Source organism: Oxyura jamaicensis, chromosome 1 (genome assembly GCF_011077185.1).
Source record: "Oxyura jamaicensis isolate SHBP4307 breed ruddy duck chromosome 1, BPBGC_Ojam_1.0, whole genome shotgun sequence".
Lineage (NCBI taxonomy): Eukaryota > Metazoa > Chordata > Aves > Anseriformes > Anatidae > Oxyura > Oxyura jamaicensis.
Genome location: NC_048893.1, coordinates 142,891,780 through 142,910,911, shown reverse-complemented (window position 1 = coordinate 142,910,911; position 19,132 = coordinate 142,891,780). Strand labels below are relative to the sequence as shown.

Genomic DNA, 19,132 nt, shown 5'->3' with positions numbered 1-19,132 from the left:
GGAAACTGATTAAGTGATCTCTCCTGGCCAATTCAGCCCACATCTTGCTGTCCTTTGGTAAGAACTAGAGGCAATCAAAAGAGTAAAGGTTTAAATTATAAGGGAAGGTAAGTTGTATGTAGCTGCAAAAATGACACCCGGTGGCCCTTTGGGAGAGTGACTATCATGCTTTCTTGGGGAGGGGGGAATTTCAGAAGATCTTTGTTTATGGTCGGGCAGACACAGTCAACATAGGTTTATGAAAATCAGGTCCTGACTGAATCTCCTTATAAGAGAAGATGACCTGCCTAGTGGACAAGGGAAAGGCTGTGGGGGTTTTAAACTTGGACTTTAGCGAGCCATTTGATATTGCTTCCCATGGCCTTCTCCTGGAGAAACTGGCTGCTCATTGCTTGGACAGATGCCCTGCTTCCTGAGAAAATAAATAAATAAATAAATAAATAAAACAACAAAAAAAACCTGTCTGGATGGCTGAGCCCAAAGGGTTGTTGTGAATGGATTTCAATCCGGTTGGCAGCCAGTCACAAGCGGTGTTCCCCAGGGCTCAGTACTGGGGCTAGTTCTGTTTAATATCTTTATCAGTGATACCGATGAGGGGAATGAGTGAGCCCTCAGTAAGTCTGCAGACACCATGTTAGATGGGATCTGCTTGAGGGTAGGAGGGCCCTGTAGAGGGATCTGGATAGGCTGGATTGATGGGCCGTGTCCAATCACATGATATTTAATAAGGATAAATGCTGGGTGCTACACTTGGGTTGCAGCAACCCAATGCAGTGATAATAAGCTCAGGGAAGAGTGGCTGGAAAGCTGCCCAACAGAAAAGGACCTGGGGGTACTAGTCAGTAGCCAGCTGAATGTGCCAGCAGTGTGCCCAGGTGGCCAACAAGTCCAATGGTATCCTGGCCTGCATCAAAAGTGGTGTGACCAGCAGGACTGGGGAATTTATTGTCCCCCTGTACTCAGCACTCAAGTACTGTGTTCAGATTTGGGCCCATCTCTACAAGGATGACATTGAGTTGCTGGAACGTGTTCAGAGAAGAGCAACAAAGCCAGTGAATGGACTGGAAAACAATACTTATGAGAAGCAACTGAGGGAAATGAGGTTGTTTAATCTTGAAAAGAGGAGACTGAGGAAGACCTCATCACGTCCTACAAATGACTGAAAGGAGGCTGTCGCAAGAAGGGTGTTACTATCTTTCTTCAGGTGGCAAGCAATAGGATGTGAGGCAATGGTTTCAAGTTGCTCCAGGGGAGGTTTAGATTGGATGTCAGGAATAATTTATTCGTAGAAAAGATGGTTAGGCATAAGAATAGGCAGCCCAGCAAGGTGGTGGAATTGCCATCCCTAGAACTATTTGAGGGATGTGTGGATGTGGCATTGAGGGACATGGTTTAACTGTGGACTTGTAGTTTTAGGTGAATGGTTGCGCTTCATAACCTTAAAGTTTTTATTCCAAACCAAATGAGTCAGTGATTCTAAGTTGGGTAGATCTGCAAGTAAAAGGTTTCAAAGAATATGCTTCTCATTGTTCTTCTAGATACATTTTTTCCATCTTCTTAGTATAGGCAGATGCAATTCCAATGACTGTGGTTTTATCAGGCCACATGGCAGAAGTATCTTAACCTGCTTCTTTTCTCCTCCTTCCGCTCCACAGTGGTCTTGTAGGTAGGGAAAGAAGGAACTTGCAGAGCTCTGCCCTTCCTTCCATGCTGGATGCTGGGACGCTCTTTCCTGATCCCTGCTACGTGCACCCCTTGCCTACTTTCTCATGCATGTGATGGGGAACTAGGGACTTATAGTGGGGAGTCTTAAGCTGCTTGCATGCAGCTTGCACGTTTTTAGTCTGAGTGCCATGTGGCATTTGGCAGCAAGGTGCCAAGGAGAAGTGGGGATACAGTGGGTGATGGGATTTAACAAGGCAATGAGGCTCCTGATGTAACAGGCATAAAGACCAGCTCCACCACATGCCAGAGCCTTGCATGTGAAATGCTGAGCACCCCCAATCTCCTCTGTGGTTAATAAAACCAAAAGGTTTTGAAAGTTTCCAAAGACTTCTTGAAGACATTTGGCTTTTGTCGAGACCAGATTCCCCTCATCACTCCCTCCCTTTGCCTCCTTCAAGTTGAAATACTTACTAGCTAAATCATTAACAGATTTAAGTATTTAAATAGGCTAAGTAATTACAGCCCATGGTCATAATAAATGATATGCAGAAAGAAATTTTTGATTAAGAAATGTTTTCCCACACCTGTATAGAAAATTACCTTCAATGTATAGGCCATGTTTCTTGCTCACCCTGCCACCCTGAGGGCAAAACTTCCCTTTATATATGTATTTAAAAAATGTTAATGATGTACTTATGATCACATGGCTACATCTGAACAAACCTCATTGCAGACTTTCCCCAAAGGGTTTAATTACACAGGTTTGTAGAGAATTCCACCCAGTTGTAATCATGGGGTCTGCTACTGTGGCTGGTGGTTAGTTTGAGCATCTAGACTCCTGCCCAAGTGTGCACAAATAAATGTGATGCAAATTTCAAAATAAAAGCTTTGTCAATGTGACTGCAGATGGAACCTCTCAAACAGCAATGACCAGTACAAAGGATGTGTACCTTTCTGCAGAATAGCTGAACATAATTCTGAGCTATCCCTTCCATGTGGGCAGAAAATATGGTCTCAGTTAGATCTTTTAATTACATATATTTAAATGTAAATGTATGTTTTTTGTTTTTTGTTTTTTGTTTTTTTTTTTTTTTTTTTTTTTTTCAATCATAGTCATTTTAAAAAATAGCCAATTCAAAAGGACGTCCTTCATTGATATACTCACATTAAAGGTCTGGGTCAAAGTCTGACATCTGCTACCCTGGTATAAATCTAGAGATGATACCTGGATTCCAGTGGAGTAGCTCTGGATTTATACTGATGCCAATGAGAACTCATTTGGCCTTCCAAATATGTAATTGTTCTTCGAGGAAAAAAATCTATTAATCCTTCACAGCAGTCACCAATTGTGGCATTTTAACGATAACAGCCAGCATGATTGAGTGTTTTCAGTGCTTACTGACAGATGGTCATTGTGTTACAAAACAGCCTCCAGTAAATAATGACCAAATCCACATGAGAGATGGAAAATAGTTCTCTATTGTACAATCCCTTCTTTTTTTTTCTTTCTTTTTTTCTTCACATAATGAAGTAGAAATATGTCTTCAACTCCATTTTATACTGATACTAAAAGGCCAAAACTTCCATTTGAATGGGAAGTGATAAGAAAATGAAAGCAGAAAGGTTCCAAGATGCTTTTATTTGTTTGCTTGCCTATTTGCTTGCATCTAACAAACCATCGGGACTTTGTGGTTAATATTCTTCTATCCTTATTTCATAGCATACTGTTCCCTTAGGGTGCTAATGGAGCTTTTTTAAAAAAGATTGCAAGTAATCTAGAGGTGAAGATACATCTTAATAGTTAGAACTTGATTGGGATAAAACTCTGCATCTTCTTAAAATGATGATTGTGAGAATGCACAGAGGTCTGCGTGGCTATAAAAGAGATTTCATTCTAACCACATGGCTTAGGATCATGATGTGTTGCATTAACATTCACAGAGCTGTGAAATTACTAATGTTTGCTGCAGGAATTATGTCTGTTATATTGAAAAAGAATCTGAAGTGCCAAGCGTGTTCAATAGATGCCTCAAAAATGCTTGCAGTGGATGCTTTATTGCACTAGGAAATAACATAGTTGAAGTATGAGTGTTTCTACCTGAAAAGGAGATTGGATACAAATGAGATACAGAAGTTGTCTTGCATCAGATTATTGCTAAAAAAAAAAACAACGAGTGTTTTACCCAACCACAGAGCCGGATAAGCCTACCTTACTAAATGTATGTGGATTTAAGTTTTTGAAGAACAAATTGCTGATCAGTAGCTGTCTTAATTTATAAATAAGTGAAGCACAACTGGAAAAATGAATACACGGGTTTTGTTTGTTTGTTTGATGTGTTGACAGTTTAGTAGTACAAAAAGTAGCTAAACTCTTTTTTGTCATTAAAAAGAGCAGGTATAATTAAATACATGGAATTAACAGATTTATCAAACAAGTGTGTGTGTCACAGCCAAGCTATCTTTCAGAGGTAATTTTTAGCCCTGCCTTACACATTCTACAGCAAAAAGACTTTCACTGAACCTTTATCTATGCTGAAACTGATTGTTCAACATTTCACATTTGCACTTTACTACCTTTTAATGTTTGATGTCTTAAAGTGGATTATTTCATTGACTTTTACCTTTTAATCAGGCAAAAATGCAAAACATCCAAAACCAAGAGCATCTCATCTACAGAAGTTTTCATGGCACATTTTGCACAAAGTTTGCTAATATTGAGGTCAATGATCAAATTGAAATCAGAAACTTCCATGTGTCTGAGTGACCCCTTCCTGTTGCAAGTGCTCCAGGGTCATAACTTGTGGGTTTTATATTCCTCTATGTGTTTACATGTGTTTAAATTAGGAATTGTTCTTTATTAGGTTCTGTGATTAGAAACAAGAGCAGTTCTTTTATTAGAGGCCATAATGAGTTCTCAGAGCTAGTCACTTGACCCTGACAAGCTGTGGGAAAGATTTTCTGTGGTGGTTCCCACTTCTGTCTGATAGTGAAGTAGCCTCTTCAAGAAAAACTTATCTCAGTAAAGGTGAGAGACATTCTCATATCTATTAAGTAACCATTTATCATTCAGAAGAACATTTGTGAAAGCAGCAGCATGTCTTTTGTCTTCTATATATGGGACAACATTAAATTCTTCAACTGTGAGCACTTTTGCTACAACTTGTTGGCCGTTTGAAATCCTGTGTGGAAATGAGTGCCTGGCTTCATCACCTGCTAGAGCGCTATCGCAGCTCACCCTTAGCTAGCAATCTCACAGACCTTAAAAGCTGAATTATTACAGAGGCTTACCTTATCATATTTTACATGTGGTAGCTTCCTGTCGGAGGTGCACAACACAAAACAGATCTTTTAAAAGTGGTATCTGGAGTAAAATAATGACTCCTGGATCTGGGCAATTTCAAGACTTATAATGTAATATAAGTATCTCACTATTTGTCACTGAAATATATTAAAATAAAATTTTATTCCTCTAATCAAAGCAACACTGAAAGATAGAGACAAAATCACTCATTTCCTCATTTTCAGCTGCCATAGTACAGTGGCACCTTAAGTATGTTCTCTGTACCAAAATGGAGTTAAATTTTGCTTTATCTCCTAACAGAACTTCCTTCTATTTTTTATTTTATTGTATGAAAAGCTGTGGGAGCTATTATTTCTCCAAGTAACATCCATGCATGGAATTCCTCAAGCACATTTCATTCATGGGTTGTAGAGGGAAGGGAGGACATTTCTAACGTCATGAAGCCATATGGTGGAATAGCATTTGCAGAATCTTTGTCAAGGTTGAACTGAGATCTCAGGTATTCCTGTACAAGGTTCATTTATAGGCATATCTATTAAGGAGCACATGTTAAATATACAAACACAGATACTGAGAAAGACACATGCATGTGTACACAGATACGTTCACAAATTACATATCTGTGTGACGCCACAATTATGACAATGCTATAGCTTTCATGTTGTGTGCTCTGTAACACAGCTTACACCAGCTCAGCACCTTACATAAAGACCATCACAGTTGCTTAAGCATGGTTGTCTTGAAATGAAGTTTACCCTTCCTGTTTTAAGTGCTGTGAGTCTTTAAGCCTTATTGTCTCAGAGACAGCGGCCATGCTTCTCTACTGAGGGAGAAGAGCACCACTTATTTGCACTGTGGGAGACGCTGCAAAGACAGTTGTTCTCTCTTTTGCAGTTGTGCACATCTCCTTCCACAACTGATACTTTTTTTTTTTTTTTTTTTTTTTTTTCATGGCTTTTAGCTCTTTTTAATTATTTCAGAACTTTTTGCAGTTTTTATATGATCACTTTGGATTCTTCTCCAGCCTTCCTGCAAGTTCATTCAAATCTATTGCCATCCTTAATTTAATGCAAGTCCTTTCTGCTCAGTCATCCATACTGGTAAGAAATATTTGGAGCAGAAGAATGTCTCAGATGCTTGCTAAGATGTGATCCTACATAGAATCTTTCTTTCCTTCCAGTCTTCCAGTGATTACGTTTTGAGAACTAGTTTTCAACCACCTGTTTGTCTACCACAGCAACCTATAACCAAACTGATGAGATACAATTTGGATAGGTGAACTACAAAGCAGGTAAATAATCGGCTGGACTGTTAGTCTTAAAACGTGCCAACAGCACACACACACACACAAAAATAGTTGGCAGCCAAATAGCAGCATTCTTCCAAGATTAATACTGGAGCAAATACTGTCTTAATTAATAAGAAGAATAATGAAATTTGTGAATGACAGCTAATTCTGCATATGTGCTGAGATGAGGGGGAGTCAGTACTCTGGAGAGAAGTGCTGGAGCATGGGGTTACTGTTCAGTGGATGCTGACAGACCAGAGGAATGGTATGGCAGAAATTTAACATAGTTAAACAAACTTAAGTTCTGTATCTTTCATGGAAAACCTCCATGCAGCAGTATGGGCTGGGGGCAGACTGGAAAGGAAGCAGACTTGCAGAAAGGATGTGATGATGGCCCTTTGGGACAAGAATTTGAACATGGTTCAGTAGCATGTCATTGTGGCAAAGAAAGCCAAGTCCTCACTGGCTTCTGCTAACAGAAGTGCAGCTGTCAGGCTTAGAGATCTGATCCTCCAGATGTTTTTCCCAAGCTAGGTTACTGTATGACAGCCCTCATTTCCTCAGTTTGTTTAAAGGATGTGATTGGACAATAAATAAAGCAACCCAGTAGTCAAGCTCTCTTCTAATGTTAATAAGGCTTTTAATGTTATCTGCCTGGTTGGTTACCTTATTAAACAAGAACATGTGCTGGACTGATACATAATGTATTTGGGAATCTCATATGAACTTTTCTTCTAGGTGCTTGTTACACATTTATATATAGCCTAGTATTAGAGAAGATAAAAATAAAATAATATCTAAATATACATATGTTTTGTTTTTTTTTTTTTAAAAAAAAAAAAAGGTATAAAATTTTCCTGACAAATCTGGTGGCCACCTACCACAGGGTTACAGCATTGGTAGATAGAGGAAGAGCAACTGACATCATCTACCTGGACTTGTGCAAAGCATTTGATACTGTCCTTCATGACATCCTTGTCTCTAAATTGGAGAGACATGGATTTGATGAATGGGCCACTCGGTGGTTCCCCAGGGGTCAGTGTAGGGACTGGCACTGTTTAATATCTTTGTCACTGATATGGACAGTGGGATTGAGTGCACCTTCAGCAAGTTTGCCAATGACACCAAGCTGTGTGGTGTGGTTGGCATGCTGGAGGGAAGGGATGCCATCCAGAGGGGTCTTGACAGGCTTGAAAGGTGGGCCTGTGCAAACCTCATGAGTTTCAACAAGGCGAAGTGTAAGGTCCTGCACCTGAGTTAGCGCAATCCCAAGCACAAATACAAGCTGGGCAGAGAATGGATCAACAGCAGTTCTGAGAAGAAGGACCTGGTGTTGGTTGATGAGAAGCTCAACATGAGCCAGCAATGTGGACTTGCAACCCAGAAAGCCAACTGCATCCTAGGCTGCATCCAAAGCAGTGTGGCCAGCAGGTCAAGAAAGGTGATTCTCTCCCATCTGCTCTGCTCTTGTGAGAACCCATCTGGAGCCCTGTGTTCAGCTCTGGAGCCCCCAGCACAAAGAGGGCATGGATGTATAAGAATGAGTCCACAGGAGAGCCACAAAGATGATCAGGGGCTGGAGCACCTCTCCTATGAAGACAGGCTGATGGAGTAGGGGTTGTTCAGGCTGGAGAAGAGAAGGCTCCAGGGAGACCTTACAGCAGCCTTTCAGTAACTAACTGGTGCCTACAGGAAAACTGGGGAGGGACTTCTTGTCAGGGAGTGCTGTGATAAGACAAGGGCTTTAAACTAAAAGAGGATAGGTTTAGATTAGATATAGGGAAGTCTTCACTCAGAGGGTGGTGAGGCCCTGGCACAGGTTGTCCAGAAAAGCTGTGGATGTCCCACCCCTGGAAGTGTTCAAAATCAGGTTGGATGTGGCTTTGAGCAACCTGGTCTGGTGGGAGGTTCTCCCTACACATGGCACGGGGTATGGAACTAGATGTCCCTTCCAACACAAACCATTCTTTGATACTATGATTCTATAAACAAAAGCTTACTAGCTTTGTAGAAATCTGGCTTCTTTCTTCCCCCCTTTTCTAATATTTTTATCATTTTCATCTTTATAATCTGTCACATCTTCCACAAGTTCTAGATGGCAATTGCTAATCTCGAGAAATTATTTGTTCAACCCAAGGAATTATTTGTCCCTGCCTTGGACTTTAGTTTTACCTAGGACTATTTTCAAGAATACCAGCCCTGAAATATGTCTGTACTCTCACTCTCGAAGGTTAGGTATTGCTTCTCTTAAACAGTGTCCCAGTGATTTAGTAGATGAGGAGCATGGAGGTTTGGTAAACTCTGGAAAAATGTACAGTGAAGTCTCAGAAATTTTCATACATCATGGGAAGATGGAGTCTCTCTTCCCTCCAGCTCCTCCTATATGCAGTGATATGCCCATTATAATGCACAGGGATTCCAAGACACTGAGATCCAGTCCTTGCCTGCCCAAACTACAGTCCTTCTTCCTCCCTGAGAAATTTCAGATGGTGTCAGAAATGGAAGCCCAGAACAGGCACTACAGAACTCCAGCTCAGTCCTATACACCTTTACAGGGACAAGCCACTTAAAAGGGAGGATTTATGTTAATTTCCTTTCAGGATCCAAATTCTCACCAGGATGTAGCCTTTTGATCCTATACAGGGATTAAATAAAGAACTAGATGTGAATATTTGCCATCTATTATTGATTTTTTAAAAAAATATTATTTTATCTTGCCAAGTCTTATCTGGATATTCACTCATTAATTGTATATATAGATACACAGAAATAAGTAAATAATCTGTAGGCATTTAAAATCAGCTGAGGACTAATCCTGAATTTAACTGAATATTTCCAAAAGTGTGAATCTTAACATTTAGCCCCAGGTTTCCCAAGTACAAATCAGTGTCTCAAACAAATAAGCCTGCTGCAGAATACTGAAGGGAATGATAGCTGGTCTAGGAAAGTAGGAACTTTTGTAGGAACTGATGTAAAACATCGATCACTGTGCCTTCTGGCAATAGAACCCCCTTCCAACCTCAGAGAAGCTCAGGTCTAGCTGTTATAACCTCAGGAGACAAGAGATGCATGTTTTTCAAGCTGCATGATGGCTGAACGTGGGAATTGCTCATGCTTAATAAGGACTCAGTGGTTATATAGAAGAGAGCTACTTTTGGGTGACTGCTTTAATCTTTAATGCTGTGATATCTAGCAATTTATTTGTGGTAACCCTAAGGCTCAGGGAACCCAGATCCTAGCATGGACTTAGAAGACATCTCAAATGCATTTATTTTAATATTAACCTTATTTTTAACCCCCTCCCCCCCCCGCCCCCCCCAGTGTTATTTGAGTTTTTGTTCGGTGTCATTTTTTAATTATAAGTTCATATTACAGACTTGTGTGCTGTATCAGCAAACACTAGACTTCAGTAAATACAGACTTCCAGTTACTAAAATGTAATAAATGAAGATTATTAGAGAAGTAATTTTTATTCAAGGTAACTCTTCACTGCACAAACTGATGGGGGATTAGATTCACAAAAGAGATAGCAAGTCTTGTTGAAATCCAGCACTGTAATTTATAGCTTCAGGCTGCTGCTCAGAACCATGAGGAAGGTCACAATGCCTAGAGATTTCCAAGCATCTCAGACCATCTTCCACAGAGCACAGATCTCCTAATTTATCCACATTTAAACACTAGACATCCCCTTGCCTATCTGATTTGTGAGGCTCAAACCAATCTACTGGGGAGGGTCTGCACTAAAACCAGCTAAAAGTGGTTTCCATTAAGAAGATCCATGTGGAGGTGTCTTTCTGAAAGAATGCAAAAGAAGCTCCCCTACTTTCTGGAGTATTTTCCTGACCATGTTTTACTGTGTTGTGAGACAGAGGAGCTATACATCCATAACCGTTAATTTCAGATATTTCATTTTGCATGGACTTTTATTTCCACCGCCTTCTAACTTACTGGTTTGTTCATATCTGTACAGTGAGCCAGTTGCATTCTAATTCCTATTTTCAGAAACATTAAAGTAATTTATATTACTTAATAATTAGAAGGAGCCTGGAGAACACTTCTCCCCCCTCTTTGTAAGAGGATGACAGAAAGATTCAGCCCTCTTCTTTCTGGAGTCTAATGCATATCAGGAGACAGGTGAGTGCACATCCATGTAGATGGAGAAGGTCTTAAAGCCCTGATTAAAACAGTGGGGGCATTGGCTTTGTCTAATAGCTGTCACATTAACATTGCTATGATGTTATAGCTGTGCGTGTCAAGTTTTCCCCATTTATGCTCCTAAACGCCTCAGTTCTCTTGCATCTCAAAAGAAATATACATTAGCATGGTCTTTTCAGAGAGGAATAGATTTATGAAGAACGATGTCTGGGAAGAATTATGTGTAAAATCAGAATGCTTTCAGCAAACAGTTTGAGCTGGAAGAGAAGGGGTGAAAAACATATTGAAAATATTGAAATATTCTATTTTAGCATTTAAAAATAATTTATTTCATTAAAATTTTAAACTTTTTTCTGTAATTTCCTTTAACATTTTTTTTTTTATTAAACTGTTTCCTTTCCTTTTTTTTTTAAATCATAAAATTCTATTTTAAAATTCATGTAAGAAGTTGACAGGAAAGGAAAGAAGAAAGGGCTAAGTGGGGGTTTTATATACATATATAAGAACCAAAACAAGCTACTTCAGATTGAATTAAATACTTCTAGCTAATTCAAAATGATGACTTTGTTTATCATAATAAATAAATAAAAAAAATCCTCAAAAATCCTTTTTGACTTGACAAAATTTCTGCCTAAGACATTTCACAGCAATGTCTATGATTCAGCATACACTCTTGCCATCAAAGAAAGGGTCAAACCACAGATGAAAAGACAGACAGCCTTTGCTAATGATCTAGTTCTCACAGGCACAATATATATCAGCACAGGGATTTATTTATTTCTTCTGAAAATGAAAATCCTGAGCACACAGAGAACAGCAAAAACTGGAAGAAAAACACTTCTTTATATGCTCCTGTGTTCTGTTCAGATGCTGTGAAATAGTTCTGCTCAGGTTATGTTTTCTTTTAAAAATCTATATATTTAGAACACAAAGCCATGAAATGCTTAATACCATTCTGGAAAAATGACTTGTACAGAGTTTAATTACATTTATTATTTAACAAGTGAATGGCAAAACTTATTTTAGGATCCTCAGAGCATTTCAGATATTAGCAGTCTTTATAGCAATAAGAATAATGTGATTATGAGGGATCTCAGTACTACAGAGCAGAATTAAAAACTACAATGAATATGGCTAATACTATCACTTTAGAACTATGCTACAAACTATTACACTTTCTTAGCAAGTTAATGAAATTCTCTGTCCCACACACAAAGGACCTGCAATGTAATAAAGTTATTAATGAAAATAATTGAACCTTTTAGAAGGAATAAAAAGGATCACTGGTAAAAAGGGAGATTTAATTCACTTATTCAACAACCATAATATTGTTTTGTAAACAATATAAAGTTTTAGAAGGTTTATCACTTCATGCTGTACACAGGTTTTTCATAAAATATTGGTGCGTGTACTTCTCTGAATGTCTAAATCAAGTTTTAAAAAGTAAGGATCTGCTTATAATCTGCAATAGAAATGCAAGGTCAACAACTAAAAAACACGAAGTGCTATTTCAGGAGTAACATGCAAGATTTACAAGCTTTAAAAATTTCTCATGCCAACAGCTGTTGTTTTTTTTGTTTTTCATTTTATTATGTCTTAATATGATTTTAGAATTCCATTGGATTTTATAATGTAAAACCTATCCGATTCTTCTTACCTTGTACTGAGAGGCTGATTTGTTAAAAGTTTTGTTTCTTTCACATATTAAAAATTAAGCAATAAGGCACAATGTGGAGGAGTGATTATCTGATGATAACCCCAGCTTCCTGAAATTGCTTTATTGCAAATATAAATACATTTTAGATTGCTCATTGGATATTAAGGGCATTAGTATGTTCATAGAGTTTAATCTTTCCCTTTAGAATATTAAATTCATAAGGCTTTTTTTTTTTTTTTTTTTTTCCTAAGCTATTTTTTAATGTGCAGGAGAGGACTTTGTATACTCAAGAAATACCGTAATTGGCTGGCACATACTCCACTGGGGAGATTAATTTACAAGCACTGTACAGTTTGCTAAAACTACTTCTCAACATTTCAAAATGTCAATAGTATATTTTCCCAGCCCTGTAAACACATTTTGATACACAATATAAACTTTAATGGTAGTTTTAAGACACCTCTGGGGGTACGGTTATTTAAGCAATAAGACACAGTAGGGTGTGAATTATGGTGTAATAATTCCCTACCAACTGCATTGTTAGGCATGAGGCCAAAGGCCAAGGGACCAATGAACACACGAGGTGTGAGTTATGACATCATAAGTCACACTCTGGAGTGTCTTGCTGCCATTACAGAAATATTTTAAACATGTTTTAACACAAATACTTTTCCTAAGGTATTATATTTTAATTGAACATCCTGAAAAATGCTCCCATGTAAAGAGTTGGCTCTTACATATCCTGAAATTAATAACAAAACTGAAAATAAATAAAAAAAGTCTCTGATCTTCTGTTGTTGATTTTGTTGTATTGCACTGTGATTATGTGCTGTAAGGAAAACCCCCAGGAAAATGCATTCCTTATCCAAATTTGCAAGAGAACAAAGGCCTTCTGCACAGGGAGTCATGATGTGCTTTGCCGTTTGGAGAATCAAGGCTGCTTGCATCAGGTTTGTACCAGCTTGTCCTGTGCAACTGTACCAATGAAACCGCTAGCAAATCTAGCTACCTTTTTCCACACTTGGCTCACGCTGCTGTAACAAGATACAATGCACACTTTGAAAGAGTAGCAGTCCTTAAACCCCTCCTGTGCTCCTGCAGCTGAAGCTGGTCCCCCTTCTAAGACAGCTTTTAGAAAGGATTGCAAGTAGCGTGATGTGCACAATCCCATTTTAACCTCCATTTGACAAATGTATTCTCTGCCCTCTGGATACTCCCATGTTACAAATGCAGTAATGACAATAGCGTAGTCTGGAGATACCTTGCAAATAGCTGGCTCGGTGACTGGTGGCAAGCTCTTTGCAGTAGCAGGGATCTTGACATGATCTAAACCAGCTTCTCAGTCAGTTTCTACCACTTGTCCTAAACCTCCATGCTGCTCTGGATTGATTGCCAGCAGTCACCAAGCCATCCAGTGGGGACATTAGATTTAGCAGTGTGGTAGTAGAGCTTATGAGAGGGCTATTTGACAGACCTGTCTGAGGAGCAATAAGCCTGCGGGCACGTGTGTTTGTCCTAGTGCAGGGAGGTCAGGATTTCTGAGCTAGGTGGGTAGATGCTGTTTTGGCTACATATGGTGATGCAGGGCCACACAGAGAAAGCAACTTGCATCCTGGAAGCCATAAGTAGCAACGTCAGGTTAATTAGCTTACTTGAATCCAATGCAAGCCTTCTCATTCTGCTTTTACACAGGGATTTCTGCATGTCCCTGGTTACCTGAGAAAAAAAAAAGGCAGAAACCACAACTCTTCCAGGTTAAGCCCCATCCTGACATAATTGTTCAACAGGTGAGAGCTGTTTCCTGCACCACCTCACAGTGGCCCTTTGATCTGGCCATTGACATCAGCTGAAGGCAGAATCCCTGCTTCTCCATCCACCCATAGTGGGTAGCCTTACAGAGAGGACTTCTGCCAACAGAGGAGTGGTAGAAAGGTAAAATTCTGTGCTGAGTGGTATTTACCCCTAAGTATCAGAGACCAATTAGCACATCATTAATTTAAGAGTTACCCTGTTGTCTCCCTTCCTTGTCTACTCAAAATGTCTGTTTTAATCTCCACCAAGAGAAGGTGTTTAATTTTGCCTACATTACTCATGGGAATAATTTGAGTTGTGCTGCTTCCCCTGTAAAAACAAACAGACAAACAAGAACAGGATTGCTTTTTGCAGGTTGTTTTCCTTTCCCAACAACTTCTAACCAAGGGTGAGATCACTTCTATAAACCTTGCTTACATTTTAAAATATTAGTTTTACATCCACTTGCAAAATTACAAGCACTTTTTTCCTGAATCCAAATAGGAATGGGGCAAACAGCCAAGAGTGTTTCACATTGGTTCTACATACTCCAAGAATTTAAGTGGCCTCTGACAAAATACCTGTGTATATAAATTACTCCTTTTAGTGGCAAAGCAGTATTTCAAAGACTGCTGAGCAGTAGTTAACAAGTTTCCAGCAGCATGTTTTTCATAAATTAACATTCCTGCTCAGAATTCATGTTCTCCAAGTAGAATGCTTCAATTTCTGAAACCATTTAATTACATGAAATTTGAGGTATAAATGCATCACTGTACCACTATAAGGCCACAATCGTTTGATATACCCATCTCCATGAAGAGTTCTGGCTTTTAAAAGTAAATCACAGCCCTATTTCCATACCTCATTACCATTATGTATCTTTCCACTGACACCTGACCTTATGCATAATCAGGTGTGAATTTCAAACCATACTTATAATTTAAATGAGTGCCTCATTATTTTACATAACCCAGAATGAAATAGGATTTGAGATGTAACTACAGAATTCACAGCCCACCCATTCAGAAACACAAGTCCACAAAAAGAAATTCATGCTAATTCTTGTGTGTGAAAACCTTTAAAGAACACTTGCAAATAAGGGCTTTGCAAGAATTTCAGGAGTGGACTTCAGAAAGGACTTTGCCAGTTCTGAACAAACAACAGTGTTGAAACTGTCTGGGATGTTGTTAAAGATAAACTATGAAAGAAAAATGTGAGTATTGAATTTATTACCTGTATTTTGAAGAAAGAACGACAGCACCAATTGCATAAAGTTATAAAACACCGGTAATAAACATGTAAATAAACTTTGGGTTTGCAACTCCAATAGAACACAGACATCTACAAAGAAATATATATATGTATACATGTAATATAATAAAACCATTCATTAGGGAACAAGAAACATCATATTTTTATGCTATATAAAACGGCTGTACAGTGTGCACACAGACTTTCCTGATCTCTCTAAAATGCCTGTCAGTCACTTCTCCCTGTCATCATTTGCTTGACATAGTTTCTTCATTGTCCATGGGAGAGCTCTAAGTGACTGCCTTGTACTTTTAAACTAAGTACTTATAGTGCAGTTTGTCTCCATATATATATACACACAGACATATATATACTCACAGATGCACACAAATATGTATATGTGTGTGTATATATGTATATAGCAAAAAGACAAACACACACATGTACACACACACATGACAGATCTAAATAGCTCCTCTATCCTGTGCTCTTGAATGAGTGCTTGTAAAAAATCCCTGCACGCTCTGTGGAGGGAAGGAAACTTGCTGATTGTGCAGATTGAAGTCATTAGATGGTTTCACTCCTTGCTTTCTGCAAATACACACATCCAAATCAGATGGTGGTGTCCCATATTCCTGAAGACAGTCTGTTGCAGGAGGTATCCTCCACCTTCTTTAACAGCGTTGGTTTTTTACAAGGGGGTGGAGGTGGGGCTGTGATTCTTTGCTCGGTGTTGTGCAAGATTTGTGGCCAGTCTTCTCTCTCTTCACACAGCTTTCTCCTCCAATCCAGAAGCTCTTGCAGAGCCACACTCTCATTCTCTGAAAGTCTAAGCTGATGAATAACCTGTTAGTGAGAAGGAAATAATAAGGGTAAGTTAATAATAAGTTAATTTTCTTGGCACTGTAAAACTGCAATGTCCCTGCTGAATGACACTCCACACAGGATCCTGTGCCACTTCTGTCACTGATGTAAAACTGTAATCATGGCGGATTCAGGTCCCATTTTCTTATCATCCTCTGTAAATAGTTCAGTGACACGTATAATGCTGTAGAAACAATAATGACTTTCTGCAAAATAACCTTGCCTTGAACTCATGAGAGGTATTTTATGCTGCCAAGCCCTGTTCTAGGAGTGAACCATCTTCCACTCCACAGACTACATCTATTATTTGCAAAAGGAACCCATGGAGCTTAGTCATACATTCTAGTAGGATGATGAACCAAAATACGGTGACTGCTACAGTTTGTCCTGGCTTAGCCATGTTGGATGGCGAGTGCTTCCATTTTGATGTTTGCAGTTAAACAAATAAGAAGATGCATGTGGATAAGCAGTCAAGTTCTACACTTTTGCTGATTGAAAGCTACTACCATTTGTGCTACAACCGAATGAAAAGAGATCAAACAACTCTGTAAATAATCTGAAGCAGTTTTCTCCTCCAGAAGGATTTAAAACTTAGTGCTTAACATGCTGTCCCCACACCCCCCATTATCAGTGTTTACACAAAACAAACAAACAAACAAAAAACACAAATTAGAATTGCCTTCCTTCACTCTCATGTCTGGAAGTCACAGAACTGAAGTCTACGTATGAAGTAGATTCCAAAAATTAAATGGAAAAAACACCCTTGTGTCAGCAAAGACTACATGAACACAGTCCTTCAAAACACACAAAAAAACAGACTACCTACTGTGATGAGTAGTTTCTATTTCTAACAACCTGGTCTTAAAACTGTTGTCATATAATACCATTATATTCAGAAAATACTCTTACACAGAACAAATAGCAGGTGCAGGAGCAGTAAGGATTTTCTCCTAAATGTAAATACCCGAATGACCACAACCAAGAAAGTATATCCTTTTTTTTGCTGCTTAGAATTAATAAAGTTCTTGTTACAGATGTGTATTGTCCTTAGAATTGGGGGGTTGGCATTCGTCTTCCTCCAGAGAATACATTATTGATTTAAAATATAGTTTCAGTCAGCCTGAAACTATTTATAAACTCATAGTGAAGTAGCCAAACAGTTCTGAACCAAACTCATAATCCACCTAAAAGAAAACTGTTCCCTTCCATTTAACTTTTCTGTTCCAGTGATTGCTTTGTACAAGTCAGTTTGAAGCCCTCACATCAGCACAAGTCCAGTAAGCTACGAAGTCCATCTCGTTGTCCCTTAAGACTCAATATAGCAGCACCTAGACCAGGTACTGAGAGCTATTTCCTGGAGGATATTCTGTAGCAGAAGGGGAATCTAGGGAATATGAACCAAACCCATCAAAACAGCTAATGGCCCACAGCCCTTACCCGGCTGCCTTTCTTAAGATTCCCACAGCGACATGCAGGAGAGGCACCTGTACATGACTAAAATGTGCATAGCTTTCTTCACACAGCTACATCAATTGAGAAGTATGGCTATTCCTGGCAAGGCAATAGCATGGCAAGGGATGCCTGGCAAGGCATCCCAGACCACTATATACCGCTATGAAATCAAAAACGTTTTGTGTTTTTTATGTTTATAGAAAATGCACCAATGCATCCCAGCAAATCAAAGGTAAACAAAACATTCCACAGATTCTGCTATAGAGGTTTTAGAGACTTCTTGTGTAACAAAACATATTACTTCTCAGTGTGAGTAGGAAAGATTAGAAGACAAAAGACACTTTTTAAATTGGAAACAATTTATCAAGAAAGAGAAGCAAGGTAGTTTTAAACTGAGAAACAGATATATGGTTTGTGAAGCACCGTAGCTTACTGTTGCTGATTTGTATAGATTTTTGTGGGTCTAGATTGTGGGCATAACCCAGTTCAGAAAAAAGGTAGACTGTAATTCAGTCTTCCCAATTTAAATACCTTATTTGCATCTAAACATTAGGCATTTCATGAGCCTATATTAGGCATGATTCTCAGCAAGGTGCGGGAACATACAAAAAGAAAACTGTTAGACTGTTAAACAAGAGTTTCATATGAAGGAGTTTCAGAGATAATTAAACAAAGATGTGCTTAAACATTGGTAGATAAGCATACTTAAAACAGATAGTTTGAAACTTTGTAAGGGTAATGGGTTGCATTCAGGTGACTAAAGCTTGATAGCACAAATCTAATGAACTACAGAGGAATTTTCAGTTCTGAAAGATGTATAAAGTATATGAATAGAGACAGCTCTGCTACTATTCCAAGAATCATAAAAGCACACAGGTGCAGGGTGAAAAGCAAGTACAATTTGCCTGGGCAAGGCAATTGTCAAATGCATCCTATTTATAGCTTATAGGCACTTTACTTTCCTGACCCTGCTTATGCAAGCTGTAAATTAATGTTGTGCCAGCAGTTTCTCTATACAGCTGATTTTCCAGTGTATAGTGGACAAATGTTAGTCCAGTCTACAAATAAGTGTACACCTTATATTTTTTAAACACGGATGGAAAAATATCTCAAATCTTAATTCATTATGAAATTGATCTGGGAAACAGGCTGGAAAAAGTTTGTATTTCAATCTGGATGAAGAATGTGCCATGGAAATGCAGTGGCAATGAAATGCAAGGAAATGCACAAGAAATGACAGAACTTTAAATGAATCAATTAATTTAGTTAGATTTATTGAACAACATGATATCTTTTCTCTTTTCCATTCATGACTAGACCTGTGACAAGTTAAAGGTTTATTATACATATTCATTATAGAAAAAAGATTTACTGAATTATTTTACATGAAGCACAGTGTAAATCAGCAAGCTATGCTTCTTCATTATTATTCTCTACCCTGAACAGGTACTTTGTGAAGGGTGAATAAGGTGTGTAGGAAGCAAGTAATGTAAGAGTGCTAATCGTTTCAATGCACACTGAACAAACACCTTCAACCATTAAGGGATAGAGATGGTTCCAACTGTAAACCAGGATTTTCCTACTTAAAGTCAATGGTCAATCAAACATGGGCAACACAGCATTTGAGCTAGACCCACAAAAACATATATCATTTGAATACCTAGCATTTAACAGCCTGGCCTTCTGGTGGAAACACCTACCCTGTGTT

General features: G+C 38.6%; 1 protein-coding gene across 3 annotated transcripts in view; it reads right to left on the bottom strand.

The window, feature by feature from the left end:
• Positions 1-11,992: 11,992 nt before the first annotated feature.
• Positions 11,993-19,132, bottom strand: part of MYO16 (myosin XVI) — a 386,603-nt gene continuing 379,463 nt past the window's right edge. For all 3 annotated transcript variants that reach the window (XM_035317929.1, XM_035317919.1, XM_035317937.1), the window contains one exon: positions 11,993-15,954. In XM_035317929.1, coding sequence (XP_035173820.1) covers positions 15,721-15,954 — 234 coding nt within the window. In that variant the 3' untranslated portion in view covers positions 11,993-15,720. The remainder of the gene's footprint in view (positions 15,955-19,132) is intronic.